This window comes from Cyphomyrmex costatus, unplaced genomic scaffold (genome assembly GCF_001594065.2).
Source record: "Cyphomyrmex costatus isolate MS0001 unplaced genomic scaffold, Ccosl1.0 scaffold172, whole genome shotgun sequence".
NCBI classification, from domain to species: domain Eukaryota; kingdom Metazoa; phylum Arthropoda; class Insecta; order Hymenoptera; family Formicidae; genus Cyphomyrmex; species Cyphomyrmex costatus.
This window is the reverse complement of record NW_017275737.1, coordinates 995,306-1,016,666: the sequence shown is the minus strand read 5'-3', so window position 1 is coordinate 1,016,666 and position 21,361 is coordinate 995,306. Positions and strand designations below refer to the sequence as shown.

At 32.3% G+C, this 21,361-nt stretch overlaps 1 protein-coding gene across 1 annotated transcript in view; it reads left to right on the top strand.

Moving 5' to 3' along the window:
* LOC108772002 (tRNA dimethylallyltransferase, mitochondrial) overlaps nt 1–21,361 on the top strand; it is a 119,501-nt gene that overhangs the window by 84,552 nt on the left and 13,588 nt on the right. The window contains exon 5 of the mRNA XM_018537436.1: nt 15,782–15,897. Coding sequence (XP_018392938.1) covers nt 15,782–15,897 — 116 coding nt within the window. The remainder of the gene's footprint in view (nt 1–15,781; nt 15,898–21,361) is intronic.

The window sequence follows — 21,361 nt, the reverse complement described above, 5'->3', positions numbered from 1 at the left end:
TTGTCATTAACCTCGACAGAATAATAAACTTACGTGTAAAAGTAATGTTGGATGTGAATTGTTCATCATTTTTATTTGGAACGCTATTTGTTATGTTTTGGAAACCCAAAGAGACTATGTGATAAATAATAATTTTTAATTTAAAAATTATAAATGTTATTGTTTTTACCAATATTACGTCGCAGAAAGAGAAACTTAAAAAGTTTGTTGAACGCTGTTAGGTATCAAAGGAACAGTGGTAGCTCAATCTTTTGAGTTAAAATAATACTTTGTTATTTTTTTATTTTTATGTCAAAATATATATCTACCTATTTCTGTGGACCGTTTCAAAGTAAACAATGTTCATATTACTTATGCGCTTACAAAGGACCTGCTACAACTGTCAAGAACGATTCGATTCTTCTTTTGAAATATATTTTTCATCGGTCAAATGTAAAATTTAAAAATTTGTATAGAAATTTTTTAAATAACTCAAATTAGGTATAATTTAACATTGAATTTAATATTGAAACAAGCAATCAATGTATTAAGAACTCACAATTTTTTTTTTAATTTACCATTTGGATTATTCCAAACGTGAAGAATATTTGTAAGCTATTGTACTACTTATTGTTTTCTTAGGGCCGAATTTTCTTAAGTCATCTTTCAAAGAAAACTTGCAGGGTGCCTTCTTGGCCGATGTCGCTCTTTGGACCAGACGGATCGAGGCTGTTTCTCTTATCGCGGTTTTGTGAAAATCATCCCGGAAGCCGCGCTCGTGCTTCCAATCTATACCTCAGAATCCGGGAAGCTGTCGATAGGGAAACCCATTAAGTCAGTCGGCCGCGAAATCAAAGTCTTCCGCACAAAACGAATACGTTTGACAGAGGAAAAGCGCTCTTCTCTTGTTCCAAGTATTTATCGATTTGTTATATTTCTTTTACCCTTGAAGAACTTTCATGTTATTTACTTATCGTGTTTCTTTTCTTTTTATTTTTGAATAAATATATGTGAAATTAATATAATTATTGTGTAATAGTATATTTAAAATTATACTAAAATATTTAATCAATTTACTTATATATACATATATATATTATTTATCATTTATCATTAAAAGGTTTTTAGTTAGTCGTAATTTTTCGAAACTGAAGTTTAAATGAAATTAGTTGTCTATTAAAAAAAGTGTTAAACACTCAGGGAAGTGTTTCGCTATTTCAGCTAGAATTCTAAGTATTATATCTAAAATGTATCGCTGATTTTTGTATCTGCTAGAAAATTTTCTATCATACTTAACTTTTATAGCAGCAATATTCTAACAATACTTGCAAGAAAAAATAGCTAGTGTAAGGTCTATATATTTATTTGACTGCCGTCGCTAAACTTTTCTGTCTACCACAGTTATTTTTATAAGAGATATGTGACAAGCTTATATTTGACTAGACGTCACAGAAAGACTTTTTTGCTGAACTTAACAAACGATTCAGATATAAATTCTATCTCTGTCATCTAAATCGATTAGATATGAGACATATACGATATCGTAGTGCTCGCTAGCCATTTATCTATTTCAGCTAATTTTTCGTAGCTAGAAAATTTTTGCTACAATTGTAAAATCACTTTTTTCAGTGAAGAGATATTTATTTTAAGCAATATTAAATATTAAATATACATTAAATAAATATATATAATATCTATATAAAGACATTATCTCTATAAATATTATAGTTCAGATGTTTACAAAGTCTCAAAATGCTAATATGGCTCTCTAATTTATAATACACTTAAGACGGTCTTAAATGTAAGATTCTAAATACCGGCCAATGTCTATTCTTATTTTTTTTTTAATAGTGTTTTATTTTTCATAATTATTTTGTGCTGATCAATTTATCCACCATCAATTGTCAAATTGATTATGGAGAAAAATAAAGATAATAAATCTTTACTGATATATACTGACTGTAAATTTGAAGAGAACAGTCTAAAATACTGAAAAGAATCAGAATAGCAAATCGAACTCGTACACAGGGACAACCGTCAAAAAAGTATAAGAATGCTTGGGGTGTTATGTGTGTGCGTGTGTGTGTGTATTGTTATGTCAGGATGTAACCAAGGAAAAGCCGTAGAGCGACAGATTGATTCAGTACGAGGCCATACGTGTATAGATTGCGAGAAAGTTTGTTATTCACTGCGTAATGGAAATATACGTGAAAAATACCGCGCCGGCATGAATCTAACCTGGACGAAGGCTAAACTCAAACTCTTCTACGAGTAATTATAATTTTTTTCGTCAAAATTTTAAAGAATACTAAACATTTCAAGAAGTTTTCAAGAAATTATGATTAGCTTAAAACATTTTAATGATAGATATACTCATAATAATATATAAGAGAGTACACGACTTTTAAACTCAACATTTGCGATGATCGAAAATTTGCCACACTGTGACGCGGCGACGATGTCTAAAATTTTCGACACGCGGAGCGCCTTTTAAAATTAGACAAGCCTCCCACGAAGTCGGTACCGTGGTGTGAATGTGCTCTTAACATCACGAGTCTACAGCTATTAATAAAGCAATTAAAAGGGCTACGACCGCTATCGTCGTTACCCAGTTACGAGTCCATTTGCTCATAAAATTTAGACGTCACAGAGAATTTAAGTGGCACTGCAAAACTTTGTGTTGCTATCGGAAATTCATCAAATATTTTTCTGAATAATTGTATTTTGTCTTGTATGATTGTATCTTTAAACGAAGACTTATAAAAACCTCATTAGACCGTACATGTGAATACGCAATTAATAAAAAATGAAGCTCATAACGAAGCTGAATCTCTAGCTGGATTAAATATAGTTCAGTGTGAATTTATATACTATACATATCAGGTCTTGCTAAACGGCACGCCGAATTGATTTTTCGGTCTTGAAACTCTAAATCGACAGAATTATCGTAATAATATCACGAATTAAATTGCCTAGCAATAACTTGATGCTCATAAGGATCAAGCCACATATACGTCTAGTAAACGAACATCGAATGTTAGACATTCGTATTTGTGTTTGTGAGCAGTTTATTCTTTTTCTTGATCGCAATACTAGCATTCGATTAGATTTCATGTCCGTTGCACATACCAATTAAACTTACACGACTTTATGTGACAAATAACAACATAAACTTTTGCGGTCGCTATTCGTTTGTTAAGTGTACACATGGCTTTACAAAGATGAATAATGCTGCTAACAAACATATTACAATTTGTAAACAATTTATTGCGAAAAATATGACCTCGGATCTCTTGCATTCCGTGCGAGCGTCATATAAGTCTTTATATCACCGAAACCTTAGTATATGTGTGTGTGTGTGTGTGTGTGTGGAAACAAAGTCTTATTTTTTTTTTAACAGAAATAGTTAAGTTATTTCTTTCAGTGTATTTTAAGCGAGTCAATGACTATTTTTTCTTTGAGAGATATACATATGTCATATATAGAATCAGAAATCGCTCTCCCTGGGAGAGAGGAATCGAATCAAGCTTTCCTCGGGGACATGGGCGCGATTTGCGACCGGCGTCAGCTTTTTCTGTCGTTGATCTTTCGTTCCCCATCTCGCTTTTTATCGCGTCTCGCATGCGGATCTGACTACGGTGGTTTTAGACGCCGCGGCACGCACGGCATTTCCGGCAACTCGACCCGAGGCGCAGCGTCGAACGCAGCCGCGAATGGCAGAGCGAAGAAGAACGAAAATATCGGGAAGCCGTTGTTCCTTTTGTTCGGCTGAATTCGCCGTAAGGATGAGACGAACGAATGATGACGCGCGACGCTCTGCTACGGCCCGTTCGTAGACATCCGTGGTGATACAAGCAGCGGAAGCCGCGGGAAGGATTATCTCCCAGTGACAGGAATACTACTTTCCAGACGTTCATTAAGAATCTCACTGAAACTTATCCCTTGATTATTTCCGTTTTACTCGTTGAAATCCCCGAAAGTCCCGAATGGAATTAAAATAATCTTTTATAATCTATATAACTTTCCACACGATATTATTGTATTCGAATAAACGCAGCATGAAAAACAGTTTATTGACTTTAGAAAATGTTAATTGAATATGAAACTTTTTCTGTCGTATTTTGACAGATGGTAGCTTCATTTAATGAATTCAAGTTTATAACTTCTTATAACTTCTTTTCAGCTGTATTTATTATAGTTATACTCCTATTTTCTTCGGGGTTCTATCTTCTTACAGATAAATTATTTTATTAGATTCTTTCCCATATTAAACGGTTTTGCAAATGTAAAATTAATATGGAAAAATTTTTAATTGAAAAATGAAAGAAACGGTTACTTAAATTGTATACAGATAAATTTTTCTTTTTTAAATTTTCGAAAAACACTACTGACAATGAGTTCATTTATACAATAAATTGTAATAAAAATATAGTAAAAAATATTATATTTACATTTATATATTAATAATTACTCATTAATCCAATGAAAATAATTATTAATATATAAATGTAAAATACATAATATATTTCACAATTTTTCTATTTGATTAATGTGTATTTTATATTTTTATATTAGTGTATTAATAACTGAGTTTTTACGATGTTATATAAAAATTTCATTTTATCCGGAATTTGTCGCTAAAAGGGGATAAACTACGATTTAGGAGGTGCGACGTTGAATTGCTTCGTTGAAAACATTTGATAAATAAAAGCGTTTCGATTACCGAGTGGAAGACGAACGTAAACCACGTTCCTCCACCATACCGTCCGGTATGGCAAAACGTGGTAAAATTAAATGGCTCTCGTAGTGCGGATCTCATAAAGCGTGGGTCTCGTCTCGTTGAATGCCACGGACGAATGAAGTCACTAAACATCGCGTCATTAACTCGTACATCACGTCGAGAATTTATGTGCGATTTACGCGAGCCGCGCCGCGCGGATTTACACGCGCGCAAGCCACGTAATGGATTTTACCATTTATCGGAAGAAAGGATCGCATAAGGCTAGGATCTCCCCCTCCGTAATTGAGTGTGCACGGTAACGTCTTCGCACGTGCACCCGCTGCGTATTACCTTTTGTCCTCTCGACGAAATAGAAGACCGCGGTGTCAATTTAAGGAAACGAAACCTGAAGGTCGTAGACTAATCCGGCCTAATCGCGCACGGTTTACTAAGATCTAACAGAAATATTTTACCCACCAACCTCTCATAAATTTTCCGTATATTCAGCTGTCCTCATCAACAGTACGTGAATGTTAATAGATTGTCTTATAATAATTTTATTTCTCTAATTAACTATCGGGTAACTTATCAACCGATCGGTTAATTAGCACTGATATACTCGTGGCTAATTAACTTGCTTTCCTCATTCATATAGAAAACACAATAAAAAGAACAGTGATATGAAATAACGAACTAATATATTGATTTTGGCAAACATAATTTAACATTTTTGTTAACAATACGGTACTGGAACTGCTTACAATAATAATAATAATTTTATTGAAATGTAAAAGAGAAATGTTGACGAGAAATTATATGCAGACAAAATAATAGAAATTACATCTCAAAATGTAAGGCATCAGCAATGATGCTGCTTACGAGCCTAGAGACCTTTAATATACTATAAAACTACTAACAATACATTAAAGAAAGAAAGTCTAAGAGAGTTACAATATTCCTTGATAACGGAGTAATTTTCGCATTCTTAGAATCGTGGTTTGATCGTAGAACCCTTTCGTGTTCGTGCCCTTGTCTTGTTAATGCCTTGGGTCACACTCACACATATATATATTATAAGTATACTCAGATACACATATAGCGGGGTTCTCTCGACCCTTTTATTCTTTCTCTATCGTGCCGCCCCTTCGATCGAGAAATTATGCCCAACGGGTCTGCATCAAGAATCGCCATTGAAAATAAAAAAGAGCACAAATGTGCACAAACTTTGAAGAGAGAAAACTATGAGATGAATGAAATGAATATTTTAAAATAAGAAAGACTGATGCTCGTACAAGACTTTAGAAAAATTGAAAACTTGGTATATACATAAAACGATCTTTATTTATGCAGCATGCATTGCTTACTTTTGATATTTCTGTAACTATGTCAGTATCATTTCACGAGATTTTATCTAAACTGAATGTAACATTTAGCTACGGCTATCTTGAAAATAAAGAAAAATAGAAGAATCGTGAAGTTATTCGAACAGTAAGATTTCTTGTTTGATACATCGATAAGGATATGAGATAAAAATTATTTTCTCCTTTTTTTACTGAAAATTTTACTCGATAATCCCTATTTTATAATCGCGATAACGAACTGGTTACAACCTTATTTTTCTATGCCACAGAGCATAATTAGTAAAAATATGTATCAACTTTCTTATAGCTGCCTTTCTTCGTTCAATATTATTAAAATTCATCCTATTTCATTAACTACTTACCGGAAATATTTGTCATTCGATTGAAGATTTACATGACACCTATTTTTTCATGCTTCTTTACAGATCTACTTTCTCGATTCTTATAAAATTTAAGATAACGCTATATTTATTATTCATTTTAATTTTAACGTTATTGGAAAATTTCCAAGACATAAGTTATAGACAAATATTAATGGAATGTAAAATTTACATCTTTTTTTAGGATTATAATAATAACAATATTGGTTGCTTTAAATGTTATATTCTATTTAATTTTATTAGTAATAAACTGAATGCATTATTTTGTTTATTATTATTTATCAGTTATAATATATAGATATATATACGTTTATATAATATTTGACAACAGATGGAAAACAATTAAAGAGTAATTCTACTCATATTATGAAAGAATAAAGAAAATAGAATTGAGATGGATACTTCGGTTTTAATTACAATTGTCTAAATATTTATATGTTTTAAGCATTTTTTATATCAATATTTAAACATTTATAGTTCAAAAACAAAGCATAAATCGCAATTTTGTTATTCTTGATTAACCCTTATTTTATTATCCAAAATCACTCATCAAATGTTCTCTTATCTGTTGCCAAATATCGTATATTATATTTATTCCAGAATTATAAATTGTTACTTATTTAATCATTGTTTTATTTATATATACATATATATATGTATATATGTATTTTAATAAATAAATCTAAGTTCTATTATTTCTGTCTGGTATAAGAGCTCACACTTCTGTTCGTTAAATTTCAAGAGAAATGAATGAATTATACATATATGAACAGATCTCGTGTTCTTGACGTACACAGTTTTTTTTTTTTGTACCGACGGCCTTTTATTTGGTTTCTTTTTGTAGCAATTCTTTCTTGTGAACTCGAAAAATCCACGCAAACGACCACATTCACACAAAAGTGTGCGTGTTCGATTTTCCACGAAAATCATTTGTCCAAATTATAGGACGAGTTTTTCTCCTTTTCTTTCTCTCTTTCGTTGGTTCATATTATGAAAAAAAGAGAGCTACGAAACTCGCCGTATTTGCGTGCCACATTATACGATTTCGCTGATTCCTGAAAATATATTATCCGTCGTGAAAAAAAAAAATCGGAGGAGACGAGCTTGGTCAATGGCTTTTGCCGGAAACTATTTCAAATTCTTCACTGGTCCACGTTCGACACTTATGAAGAGCTAACGACAGAGCAATGAATTATCTTTATTCTATTTTAAAATAGCGTAAAATAGAACACACTTATTCTCTTGAAATGTTAAAGGATGTAATCGATCAGTATATACATATATATATATTTTTACGCTCATTTTTCATCTTTTAAATATTTTTCTGTGATATGTAAATCATGATAGAACGAAAAGTCGCGGTACAAAAAACGCACGAAATTAATATTGCTTGCTTCATAAGAAATGATCGGATTACACAAAAAAAAGTTCATGCCGAATGAATAAACATACATTGTAACATCGACAACGGGTAAATACGAAGATGCTGTAATATACATGAGACGGAGATGATCATCGATGCTTTATGCGCATCTCAACGGTATGACAATGCATATCGTTATCCTTCGCCTTGTCTGGGGCAACTGAAGGAGATCGCCCGCGGAGGATTGATGTCGGTCGGCCTCCGGTGTTTCGACATTGCATCAACGTCGCGGAATTCGCACCCGACGTCGTCGCCGCTTCACCGTTTCGTTTTCCGACCGCGAACGGCGAATCGTGTCTTATCCGCGTGATCTAATCGCGTATTCCCGGTAGCACCGCCCACACTGCGACGGCCCGGGTCCGCGTTCGTATGCACGCGGTTACCGAATCCGGCCGGCCGGCCGGCGCGGCGCGTAGCCCGGGCCTTTGACTTTTTCACCTCCAGACGGGATCATTGATTTCGGCGAAGGCCGCGGCGCAAAAGCGCGGAGCGATCCGCGCGCAACTGGGTACCACTGTTATTTGCGGAACGTCCCGCACCTCTGTAGACTATTGAGTAATTTTTTTTTTTATTTGCATCCTCAGCTCTCACAGACCTACGAGATTTTCACCGAATCAAACAAAGACTTTAGCTCGAATATTCGTGTATCAGTTTACGTAACAGTTACATTGAGCGGTAGAGCTCGAGGTAGAGCTCAGGTAAACTCAATCCTTTGAATTAAATATTATTTTACTACATCTAACTTCCACGTTAGAATGTAAATCAAGCCAATTTCAGTGGTTGAATTACTTCGTTTTAAAGTAAACAATGTTCACATTAACGTATACAGATAGAAATTTCATCTTATTTTTTTAACAGTTGTTGGACGGTTATATTATGAAATTTTCATCACTCTTATGCTGCGAACTATCTATATTTATAAATTCTGTATGTATCTTTTTATTAATAACATGTGGAGGATGTATATATATTATTTTAATTTTATAAAATATATCTCTAAAAGAGAGAGAGAGAGACCTTATGAATTATGAATTATAATATTTTTAGTCTGACGCTTACGTACGGAAACGGGAACTGTCGAGTCAAACAAATTTTTTTTCGTAAAGAATTATAAAGTATAAGCATTTTTCAGTAGGTATCGTCAATTTTTCCCTAGTTTTGTATTCGCGTAACCGAAGTTACACGCGCTGTCAATGAATATAAATGTTAGATAATCGTGTCCTATTATATCATATTTGACGTGAAAAAGATAGATGCCGAATTCGACTCACACATTTACCCATCTCAATGCCACTCGTGCCGGTTGTAAAATCTGTCAAAGCGTGAACGTACACACGGAACACGCACGCGGGCACACATGGAATGTAGTTTAGCCACGTAGTGGCACATGTACCGTGTGGTCATCAAATACTAACTTTGACCATCGAGTTGCGTCACCAATGGCTGTGTTTGAGCGCGCCGCGGCGCGCATGAATGAAATGGAAAGAGGAGAGTCTTGTATATGCATATGCGCGTGCAAGTGTGCGTCACGCGTACGCACGTGTGTGGGCGTGTGTGTAGGGCGCGCGAGGCTCCGGCATTTAAATGGGATTTAAAGTGAACGCATAGCCGAAACGGGTTGCGGAGGTCGCGTTTTAACCATGAACAGCCGTGAGAACAACAATTCGGTTCTACAGTCCTAACATCAACGATTCCGCGGTGTGCGCGCCTTCCTCACTTCTCTATGGTTAACAAAGACTCTCCCAAATTTCTCGCACGACGATTCATACATGTATCCAAACTATTAACGACGAAACACAGAGAAATGCCGCTGAAAAGGAAATTTAAAATTTAAATTTACGAGAAGTGCTAAAAAAAGACATGTTATTATTTTTATTATCGATAACGATAATTAACCCTTATGTCAATACCCGGATATTTTATGTTGTGTCAATATATCCAGAATATCCTTATACATAGGATACATATACTATGGAAAATTTCGCTGTAAAATTGTAAATCCCTATTATTTCGTATCCTTGAAAACTATTTCCGGACCTATTCTAACAATATAAATATAACCTTGCCTAAACCTTGCCTAATCGATATTCTAAATAATTCTTCCTATCCTCTTTCTACAGAGTGAGTAAAAAGTTGAATTGGCAAAATATTTCGAAAACAAGACATTTGAGAAAAACTGATGCATACAAAAAGTTGTAGAGTTTTAACAAGTACATTAGATACCGATACTTATATCATCTTGAGTGCAAGTATAAAGGCGCTCTCAAAGTCAACTTTAAAATTTTTAATAGGAACTCTTATTTTTTATTTAATATTCTTATGAGACGTTAAGAGTTAATAAAACTTCTTTTGGTTAAATATTTTTCGAGGTTTGGATTGATAAAGTACTACCGGCATTAGCATTATCCAAGGTGTACCGCATAGAGATAGTCCAGTCTCATTTACGTCTCATGTATATAAATGTACTAAAACTAGTATATAAATATACTAATTTCTCTCTTTCTCTCTCTCTCTCTCCAATTTTTAAAGTTTAAAGCTATTTTAATATAAAGTATATGTCGATATCTAGCTACCCGGATTATTAAACTTGTCTATACTGAGTGATCTATTTTAATTTATCATCCTTAAAACTTTTATTTTTAATGTTAGAAAAATCGCCGAAAAAGATATGAAAATATCCTTCTCTTTTTAAAATGAAATTATATCTCTTTTAAAAAATTAGAGTAGATCGATTAAAGTTCTCTCGCACGATCGAAAATCTCGGTGAAAGAATGAGCGGTTTTGGATGGTAACCATTATGAAAGTTTAAGATATTCATCTAAAATGAGCGTAAAGCTATGAATACTCTCTAAATTTCTTTTGAAATCTCACTCCAAAAGAGTTAAACTATTGCCACTATTGAAAAAGAGTAAAAAATTTGTATTCTTGAATAAGAGTGGCAGATCTTTTGAAATGAGATTTTACATTTTTTGTAGTGAGATTTCTTTTCTTTGGAATAAATTTCATTCCAAAAGCATATGAAAATTATCACTCAAGACTGCAAATTAAAAAATTTTTTTTAATAGTGGCAGTATTTTAATATTTGTGTAGTGAAATTTTGTTTCAAGAAATTTAGAGAGTACTTCGATTTTTATCTATGTGTGAAAATATTTTATCTAATAAATCTGTATAATAAATAATAGTTAAATGTTTAGAAATTATTAAAAAAATTAGGAATTATTAGAAATTATTTTATCGCTTATACTCTAACATTTTAATTATCTTATATGAGAGCGATAATTTTTAGTATTTAACAGGACACACGTTATATTTCCCAAGCAATCTCACGGGCACCAAACTTCGAACAGTTTCGACGTTTCAGGGCCCCGATCAGGTAAGAAACGCTTCCAAATATCGTACCTGTTTGTCTTAGACACGATGGCGCAAAGCAAAATCTTAGACATGCTTACACTCTCTATTCTTTGTTTGCCGTTGGTGATATCTTTAAGGATGTATCACTCGTACAGTCCCTACAAAGTAAATTGAAATTGGAAATGTGTGTTAATATTTATACTACAAATAAACTATATATATGAAAATTGTACAGGGTGGACCAAAAGTTCGTTTACATTTCAAATGATGATTTAAAAGAAACTAGTTATGTGAGATAAAAACTGTTAATTTATTATTAAAGTACACAAATAGGGATTTTATTTTTTAAAAATTACATCATTCATATATGATCCTTGACTATTTTGACACTGCTGCAACCTGGAGCGGAAATTTTCAATGACGGCCTCACAAGTGTTTCGTGAAATGTTTTGCATTTCCTCTCGAATATTTTCCTTTAATTCCTTCAGAGACACTGGGTTGCTGTTGAAAACCTGGCCACCTCGTAGCCCGGACTTATCCCCAATGGACTTCTTTCTTTGGGGATACCTTAAAAGTAAAATTTTCAACAGCAACCCAGTGTCTCTGAAGGAATTAAAGGAAAATATTCGAGAGGAAATGCAAAACATTTCACGAAACACTTGTGAGGCCGTCATTGAAAATTTCCGCTCCAGGTTGCAGCAGTGTCAAAATAGTCAAGGATCATATATGAATGATGTAATTTTTAAAAAATAAAATCCCTATTTGTGTACTTTAATAATAAATTAACAGTTTTTATCTCACATAACTAGTTTCTTTTAAATCATCATTTGAAATGTAAACGAACTTTTGGTCCACCCTGTATAAGAAAACATTATATTTTTATTTAACACAATTTTTATAGTTTATTTACTTTATTTGTTATTTAAAATTAAGATTGTTTTAAAAAACAATAACAAAAATTTTAATTGTTTATATAAATATTTTAAATGTTCAAGATAATACATAGAAAGTTTCATTACGATGCAGAAGATTACTTGTATAAAAATAACAAATAAATAATGTTTTTTTATTTACAGAATAAGCAATCTCTGCATTGCAATGAAATTTTGCAATGAAATAAATTATCTTAAATGCTTAAAGTACTTATATAAAAAAATAGAGATTTATTATTATTATTTCTTAATTATATTTCCATTATGAAAGAAATAAAAACACTTTTACTTTTTAATCTAATTTTTTACTTGTGTTCTAAATTATAACTAAAAATTTTTTGTGTTCTTTTTAAATGCAATCTAAAATAGTTTGTAATTTTTTCATTATTTTGAAAACACGTGTAGTATATTCTTATAATCAAACGTTCGCCATGCAGTTACTTTTTAATGCGCAGCACGGGAAGGTCTATTAGAGCTCATGGTTCGCACGATATTGTAATACCGAAGCTGCTCGTCAAACACTTACAAGTGTTTACAATTATGCCAACAACCACGGCGAGTCAATTTCGATTTTTTGTGTTACCACAACGCGATTGTAACAGGAATTCTACATTTGCTTATTTAATCATGCTTCGCTACATAAATATTATCTGTTATTGATATAATTTATTATGTACCATTTATCTCTCACAATCAGTATTATTTTATCATTAATAAGGATTACTAAGAGTGGAATTTAATTAATTTTTACTTTATGCTTTGTAGAATATTAGTCAGTTTCGACTCGGGCATTGACCAAGGTCATTGAGCACCACAAAAATGTATAGGAAAGGAATAGGAAGCTAAAATTGGAAGCAACATTTTTATTATTAAATATCTCATGATATCGTGATTACCGTGCTTGTAACAAGAACTACGCGTTTGCACGGTTAATGAAACACTCTCTGATTTATATTACACTCTTTTATCTTCCAATCTTTTACAGTATATTAGATGATTAAACCGCACAACCGGACAACTGTAATTGACATTGAATTTTACGTGTGTGTGTTTAACTATATTTTTATGCAGTTTGGAATCACGTCGTATAAGTCTGAAAGTTATCAATATTTTTTTTACTCGATTATATAATACAATACACAAACTAAATCACGAGACTATATAAAATATTTTAGAACTTTAGAAACAAACCTCAAAGAATAGGAAATTTTATCAAAATAATCAAATTATGTTAAAGAAACTATATTCTTTGATGCATTTTTAAGGAATTATTCATCCGATCGCGTGTCACGTCTGATAGTACTAGTTCACGTCCTTCGATTTTGTTTTTTCCGAAAAAATAAAACATGTAAAAGCTTGGTAGACTGGTAATGTCAAACGATACAGGTAATACTGTCGCACGATCGATGCGTAATAGCCAGTCAGATGGGATCAAGGACGTGTAGCCAGTCCTTTGGAGATCGAAATTTTCTAACAAAATAAATTATAGAAATTATACAAAAACAGGAGAATCATTTCTCTTCAAACAAATCGTCATAATCTGATTATCGTAAAACTCGGTTTTAAGAGGTTTTTGATGTCACAGTTTGAATATAGACGAAAAAAAATGGAAATTTTTAATAGTGACTAACTTCCATAAAGAAGAATCTCAAATTGTAACTGAAAACTTGATGTTACTTCGCAATTAAAAATTTTCTAAAACGGATAAACCGAGTTTTGTGATAACCAAATTATTAAATTCTGTTCACCATGTTGCATTTAATACTTTAAATTCTTTATTTTTTATCTTAGATTCGAGAACAAAACATTATCAAATTTCTTCATAGAATAAGTTTCATAAAAATTAATAAAAAGTGAACAATTTATAAAATAAAAGAAAGTGACCGCAAACGGTATCGCCACTTCACAAAAGGTTAAAAAGGGTATAGAGTCGAAAGACATAAATTCAACGAAGTTATATGTTTTAATAAGATCTACTATTCCCTAAAATTTGTCTATAAGGTCCTAAAACACTCATATTAACGCTTTCCTTGTTATCCTCGAGGCATAACACAGGTGTCAATACCCGCGATCGCTTTTAACGATATTCTCCACATCATCGATATGTACATACCCATGGTAAACAAGAGTACAAAGTCTATTTCGTGAATCGTGTATGCTAGATTGATGTATCGTCCGCGCTCTAAACCACTCGAAAACCGGCAACGGCCGGACCTGTCAGTATTTCATACCTCACCTGGTTCGAGGACACGTCACCTTCTAACGCGCTTTCGCTATTAACAAGGTCATATGGAAAAGGAACAATTGCAAAACACCTTGTATAGCTACCAAGGCCAGTGGATTTTTCTTATCTAACGGAATGGTCGGTTATTTCCAATGTCATTGAACCGTTAATCAATAACAAGGACAGTCCTTGGTATTGAGCCTACATCTTGATCATTCTTTTTTTTCTTCTCTTTTTCTTAGCAATATCGTGATCTTAACGAGAAATATGTAGTTATCGATATGATTCCGATTCATGTCTTATTCGATCATAGAACGATAGATGTCGAACGAAATATCAGGGCAGTTTTGCGTTTCGACGTTCTACTTACGATATTGTATTTCTGCTAATTTGTTTCGAACTGTAAATTTTTATAGCGTAAAAAAATGCAGAAATTGCGAACACGAGGTTAACCTAGACGATACTACTGCAGTATATTAGTGATTATTCACTTGTTGGCTTGAACCTTTTTTAGGCTTGAACCTTTCCCTCTCTCCCTCGGCATTAAAGAGAGAAAGTGAGAGTTTTAAGCTTAAAGTCAAAATAATGTTGGTGCAAATCGGGCCTTAGTGCTACATTATAACACATTATTATACATATTATTATTATTATTTGTATAGAACGCTGTACGCGCGCGCTCTCACACCATTTACAATAATATTAATTAATATAGATTAAAACTAAATAATCGTATGTAAAGAACGATTTTGCTGAAGTATATCTTAAAATTTAACTATAGATGCGCAGATCTGAAAACAATTTTGTCGGACTATCAAAATAATGTAAAAAACTCAAGTACAACGAGTGCATTGCAAACAATTTTTATACCCTATCAACCAGCTTGAATGTTTTGTATAATTATTTTGATGCTTCAACAAAATTATTTTCTGATCTTTATCTGGCTAAATTTTTAAATACTTTAGCAAAATACCGTTCTTTCCGTATAGAGTATCTCTTGAGTAAAGATTCCTATAATTGATAAATATTCAGCTTTATTTGACTTTTTTCTTAAATGTTCGCAGTTTCTCCACTCTTTCCTACTCATTCATGTCACAAAGCTTAATCCATAACATTAAAAGAATGATCGTATTTATACTAGATACGTACCATGGCATGTTCTTCGCGGTTCGTTTCTCGTTACGTTCTCGGTGAGTAAAGCCGATCGTTAAAACGTTTATTTATTATAAATTCGGTTTGGATGAATTGTGAAAAAGAATTTGCACTATCGTTAGATAGAATATTTAATGCCCGGAATTTCGATAACAGCTACGTTGAAATATTACACGATTGAACCCAACGATTTCTTAACGAGCGATTTTTATTGACGTCGTTCTTAATTAATAAAAAGCTTTCGTTTCTCGAAATTTTGCAGAAGATCCTCGACAACAGACTGAACGACAGAGTCGATGGCATGATGAATGTTGGTTTGGTGCAGGAACTGCTTGAATTTCATCGCAGATACAATGAGCAACGGATTAAGTCCAACACGTGAGTACACCTCTTAGCATAATATTTCATCACACGGAATTCAATACAAGTTCAAGGATTTGCTCTCCTTGTCGTTTTTCTTTTCTCTTTCCTGCTTAATCATCTCAATTTTCGATCCTATATACTTACAGATAATATTCAAATTAAGATTCAAGCAACAATGAGTATAACTAAATCGATATATGTATAATACTATAAATTGTACATGAATAAATGAGAAGCTCCTTTTTACGAGACAAGTTAGTCTGTGCACAATCTGTAAAAAATGTATATCGCTCATTTGCTAGTTTGCTACAACGACGACAGAACTAAAAAAATAAAATTTTCTATTAAATAAACTTAAATGTTTTGGATCATTAAAATTTTGTAATATTAATTTTGAAATGTAGTACATATTTATAAAAAAAATAGGTTTAAATTCTCAAACTCCCACCGAAAGTAGTTCTGACCACCTAATGCATATTTTATATATTGATTATGAAAAACTCTCCGTTTTTATTCAGAAAACCTGGAAAAATTATGAAGAGAGAATTTTCAATTTATTTTCTGTGGCAACTCGTAATATAGAAGTGAGAACTATAAATTACATGAGTATCGAATTTGTAATGGAAATCCTACAATCGACGATTAAGTAACGATTATTGCTAATACTGTACTCGAAGTGCATGAGTTGATGTGGGATTTCACTGATTCCAATCAGTGTCCTAATTAGCATGCTTCTTCTAAAGGAACTTCGCGGATACATTTACAATAAAAGTTTCCTTATTGCAAACGGAGAATGTAAATGGGAATGCGTCAAGGATAACGAGTGGATCAATAATACAAAGTTGTAATGCTTATCGTGATTCCCCGCAATACATAAAATCTCTCGGTGCACATCTCGATACTCACGATTCTGTTCGTCTAAAGACGCCGTTTATCTTTGAGATAATTTCAAATGTTTCTAAGGTCTCAGAGATATCGATAAAATTCATTAACAACGTTAAATGTAATTTTCTGTCGTGATTTATGTACAAAGAATCTTTAGTCTTTTATACAAATTTCATTATTTTGCCCTGCAGATCTTGATAATAAAATTTTTATTAAAGTATTTGTATAAATTATTTTTAGAATTCATATTAATTATTAAATAAAATTTTATTATTTACTTGAACGAATTAATTATATATAAGTTAATATTTAATATAAATAACAAATTAATATTTAATATAAATAACAAACAATAACAGAGTATTTTATTAGATGAATATTATTTCTAAACTAAGTATAAGAAATCTGAAGTTGTATATAAAAGTCAGGAAGTCTATAGGATACCCCGTATATTTTTTTATACATATGGAATGTGTATGAGTCAAATCATTAGAAATCAGCAATGCGTTACGTCTTCGTAATACTAAATAACAAAAACCCCAGATTATAATTAGTTTGCGTCAATAAAGCACGAATAAGAAAAATATTATTATCCTTCTTTATTATATTTATTAAAAATATTAAATAAATTTAAATTGTAAAAAAAAATACACGTTATTCTACGACAATACACAGAGATTTTAAGTTACTGAAATTGTTTCTATTAACTAATATAATTCATTCCATATATACATACGTCTTAAACAAGGCTCATTGAAATACATCACGATGCAAATGTAAATAAGTATTCAGTACCAATAAAAATATCGAATGAAGAAATGGCTGACAGCATGAGAAGATTAGAAAGGATTTTAGTATTGTGAAATTTGTTTTGAAAGTGGAGTCGGTGCTCTGTCCTTTATGCTTGAAAAAAAAATTGAGAAAGTTTATTATTTTTTATTTCCACTGTGAACGCATCTTGACGAATGCATATGTGTGTACGGAGAAAAAGACTAGTTGATCGAATGTCAAAATTTTGTGCAACGTTGCTCATCGTTCTTAAAATTCCTACAAAATTTTGATAGTCCAATAAAATAATTTTCATATCTTATCTAGATAAATTTTTAAATATTTCAGCAAAATCATTCTTTCCGTATGTCGTCAATTTATAGGTCATGTAGATGTCTACTATCGAGACATATAACCCGGTGACTCGACTACCGTTATTAGATATACTTAATGAATGAGTCTACTCCTTTCCCTTAGCCTTCCTCGCATGCGGAAGTCGCGGGCGTAATGCGGCCGGATGTCGGTGCGAAAGTAAAGGAAGTAGCCAGCCGCGAGGAAAAGCACGGGCGCGCGATTACGTGTGCGCAGCGTCGGGCCGAAAATTAATCACCATCTAATGAGCTGCTGCCTTCCTTTTCCCTAGTCCCTTCTGCCTCGTAGAAAAAAAAAAGACGGTGCTTAAATGACTGAAACGCGGTTTCCCGTGAACTAAACTCGACTCTCAGGTTTTCAGCGTCTCGGAAACGCGATAACATAGAATAACATAGAACGCTAATTACTCGACGAATCGTGGTAATTGAAAGGCGCAATTAGCGATGTGACTGATGTTAGAACGCGCGTACCTACTTCTCGTGTACAGATGCGTGACTAACTCAAAGGTAAATACACGCGATTGAACTCGACTCGGGCTAATGTGTTTGACGGAAAAATTACAGTTTGGTTCACGTGGGACGAGCAAAAGAGAATCGAGAATATTATCACAATTAAACATTCATATTTCTGAAATGGATAGTTAATGTGATTCAATTTAAGTTAATCACAAATTGACGGATATATTCGGAATACGGAGAACGGAATTATCGAATGCAGAAATAGGCGATGGTTAGCATGGAATGGTTAGCATGTAATGATTTTAATATGTAACGAAAGAAATGTTGAAATTATAAGACATATTCGCTATTACTATCTTGCGTGTGGTTGAATGCTCTACTTCTGTTTTTCGAAATAGGCGATGTGAGGGATAAAACATAGATAACAAGATTCAACAGACATTTTTACTAAGTATAGATCCAAAATTGGACAATTTTATTAAGTGAAAGGATGGGGAAGAGAATGTATGGATATAAATAAATATACAAAACTAATAATAAAAAAAAAATAATATAATTTTTTTTTATTATATTGTTTATTCGAAATTTTTTTATTTAATAAGGAAGATATGAATCCTTAAGAGATGTATATAAAATTCTTATTAGCTGAAATCAAAATTAATTTTTGTTATTAATATTGCTTTTAAAATACAAAATTGAGTTTTTTCCGCTGTCCACACTTTGTTCATTTCAGAGAAAATTCATTAGTTGTATTACTTTTTCAAAGTAATAATACATATTCTTTGATTTTACACTTCGGTAAAATTTGTAAAATGTTTTTCTGCGAGATATTTTTGCTACTTTTTGTTAAAATTACGACATTTAACATGTTTGACGAAACAGCCAAACAAGCACTCTTAAAGTACGCATCGCCGAAATCGACACGTTTGATCATATTATACACTCTTTGAAGATTTTTTTGATTGAGCACGATGCTGTCGATAAAACAGGATTTTGCATAGCATAGAGGTTTTAGTAAATTGTGGATAAAAAGAATCAAAAAGTGGCGTTTTTAACATTTTCTGACAAGAGTATATCGAGTTTAGCGTTAAAACATTTTTTGTATAAGTATATAGCCCTTTGTGGAAAGAAAAAATGATTTTTTGTCGAACTGTATAACAAAAGCGGCGATTATAAATTATTTTATTACAAATGAAGTATTGATCAGATGTGATTGGTAGTAAATCAAAGGGAAAGTATAACGGACGGTAGGAAGCGCAGAGGAAATATCACGCGCCTCGATTACAGACAGCTCGATCTGGGAGGTGCTGCGAAGAAAGTGCGGTCTAGAAGCTAATTATTTTATCGTGATCTATCTTTCCTAGCAATGTGCACCACGGGTGATAAATAATAGCGTGGCAGAAGTTCAGTCACGGAAGAAAAGCGACAAACTTCCTTGACCACAAGCCAGAAGTCGATAAAAAATTACGATCAGAAAAGACATTAGTTAACTTCGAATTTACGTGTGACTATTCCTCGGAACGCGCGAATAGTTGCGCGATATTTTTATGATTCAACGGTTTAGAGATGAAATTGTTTGCACAGGCGTTCACAAAAAGAAATTAACTATCACATTCATGATGTTAAAAAAAATGATATCCAGTTTGAGTGATTTTTAATTATTTTTATAAGATGCTGCTTGTATTCAACATGTCGTTAACTTAACTAAAATAATAGGATTAAAGATCCAATTTTTCATATAAGTAATGCGGCGTCCTTTGATTCTCTCTTTCTCTCCCAACTTTAATAATAAATGCATACATTATTATAGACATTATTTGCTTTGAAACTAAGTAATTCAACCACAGAAATGGATTTACATTTTGATACATATGGAAGTAAGAAATAAAAAATTATTTATTTAACTCAATTAATTATTAATTTAACTCATTTGACTCAAAGAATTGGATTATCATTTTTCTTTCGATATCTAACAGTGTAGTATGATACATGAATAGGGTACAGAATACGGACTAGAAAGAAGGATAATATTTCTTTGATCATATCTGAACCAACTGAAAGATATAAATTTTCAGAAAAAAAGAAATTCGTGGTTTTTAGTATAATTATTTAATCTCTTTTGCATACTTGATACATGAACGGAACCTGACGTTGTCTTTTTTCAGAAAGGAATTGGAAGTAACGCGTATACTGCGCGATAGTGTAACGTTACCACTTTGCACATCGTGTCACATTATACACATAGTGCACATTTTTGCTTAACATATTACGCATTTACGTTGATGCTTAGTTGTATACACGGAAAGAATTATATCTTAAAATTTACCCTAAAAATATGATAATTGTGGGACAACATTATATTTCGAAGAATTTTTATGTAAATCTCTCACATTTATTAATAAAACTACAATAAAATATAAAATAAGTATGATTAATTTTACTGAAGTGCATGGTAAAAATCTTTAAATTTATTGTATTGTACCATAATTACTGTATTTTCAGGGTAAATTTTAAGAAATCCTTCTCTCCGTGTACAATATATATATATCTGTATATAACTTACATCTTTCACATCCTGTCCTTTTTATAGCACTTTTTATCGAGAAGATATAATGATATTTAAATAATAAGAGAAAGTTTGTTCAAAATGATAATTCAGTTAGATTGCTATCGATTATTAGTTTAATTATAGCGCAATATAATTGTTATTCAACAGCATCGGAAATAAGCTTCTTTATCGTGCATGCTTTATCCATACAGCAACGTTAATTAATATTACAGAAAAATATTGGAACGTTGTATATTTTATACACATATATATATATATATGCTCGTTAAGTTTTGTATTTAAAGGAGTAATTTAAAGTTGCTCGCACGCAAGCAAAGCAACACATTAAATCACGGAACTCTGTGGTCGGTCGCAGGCCGCGATCTTCGGTTTATTTGCTGTATCTCATGCCGCGAGAGAGATAGTAGGAGAGAGAGAGAGAGAGAGA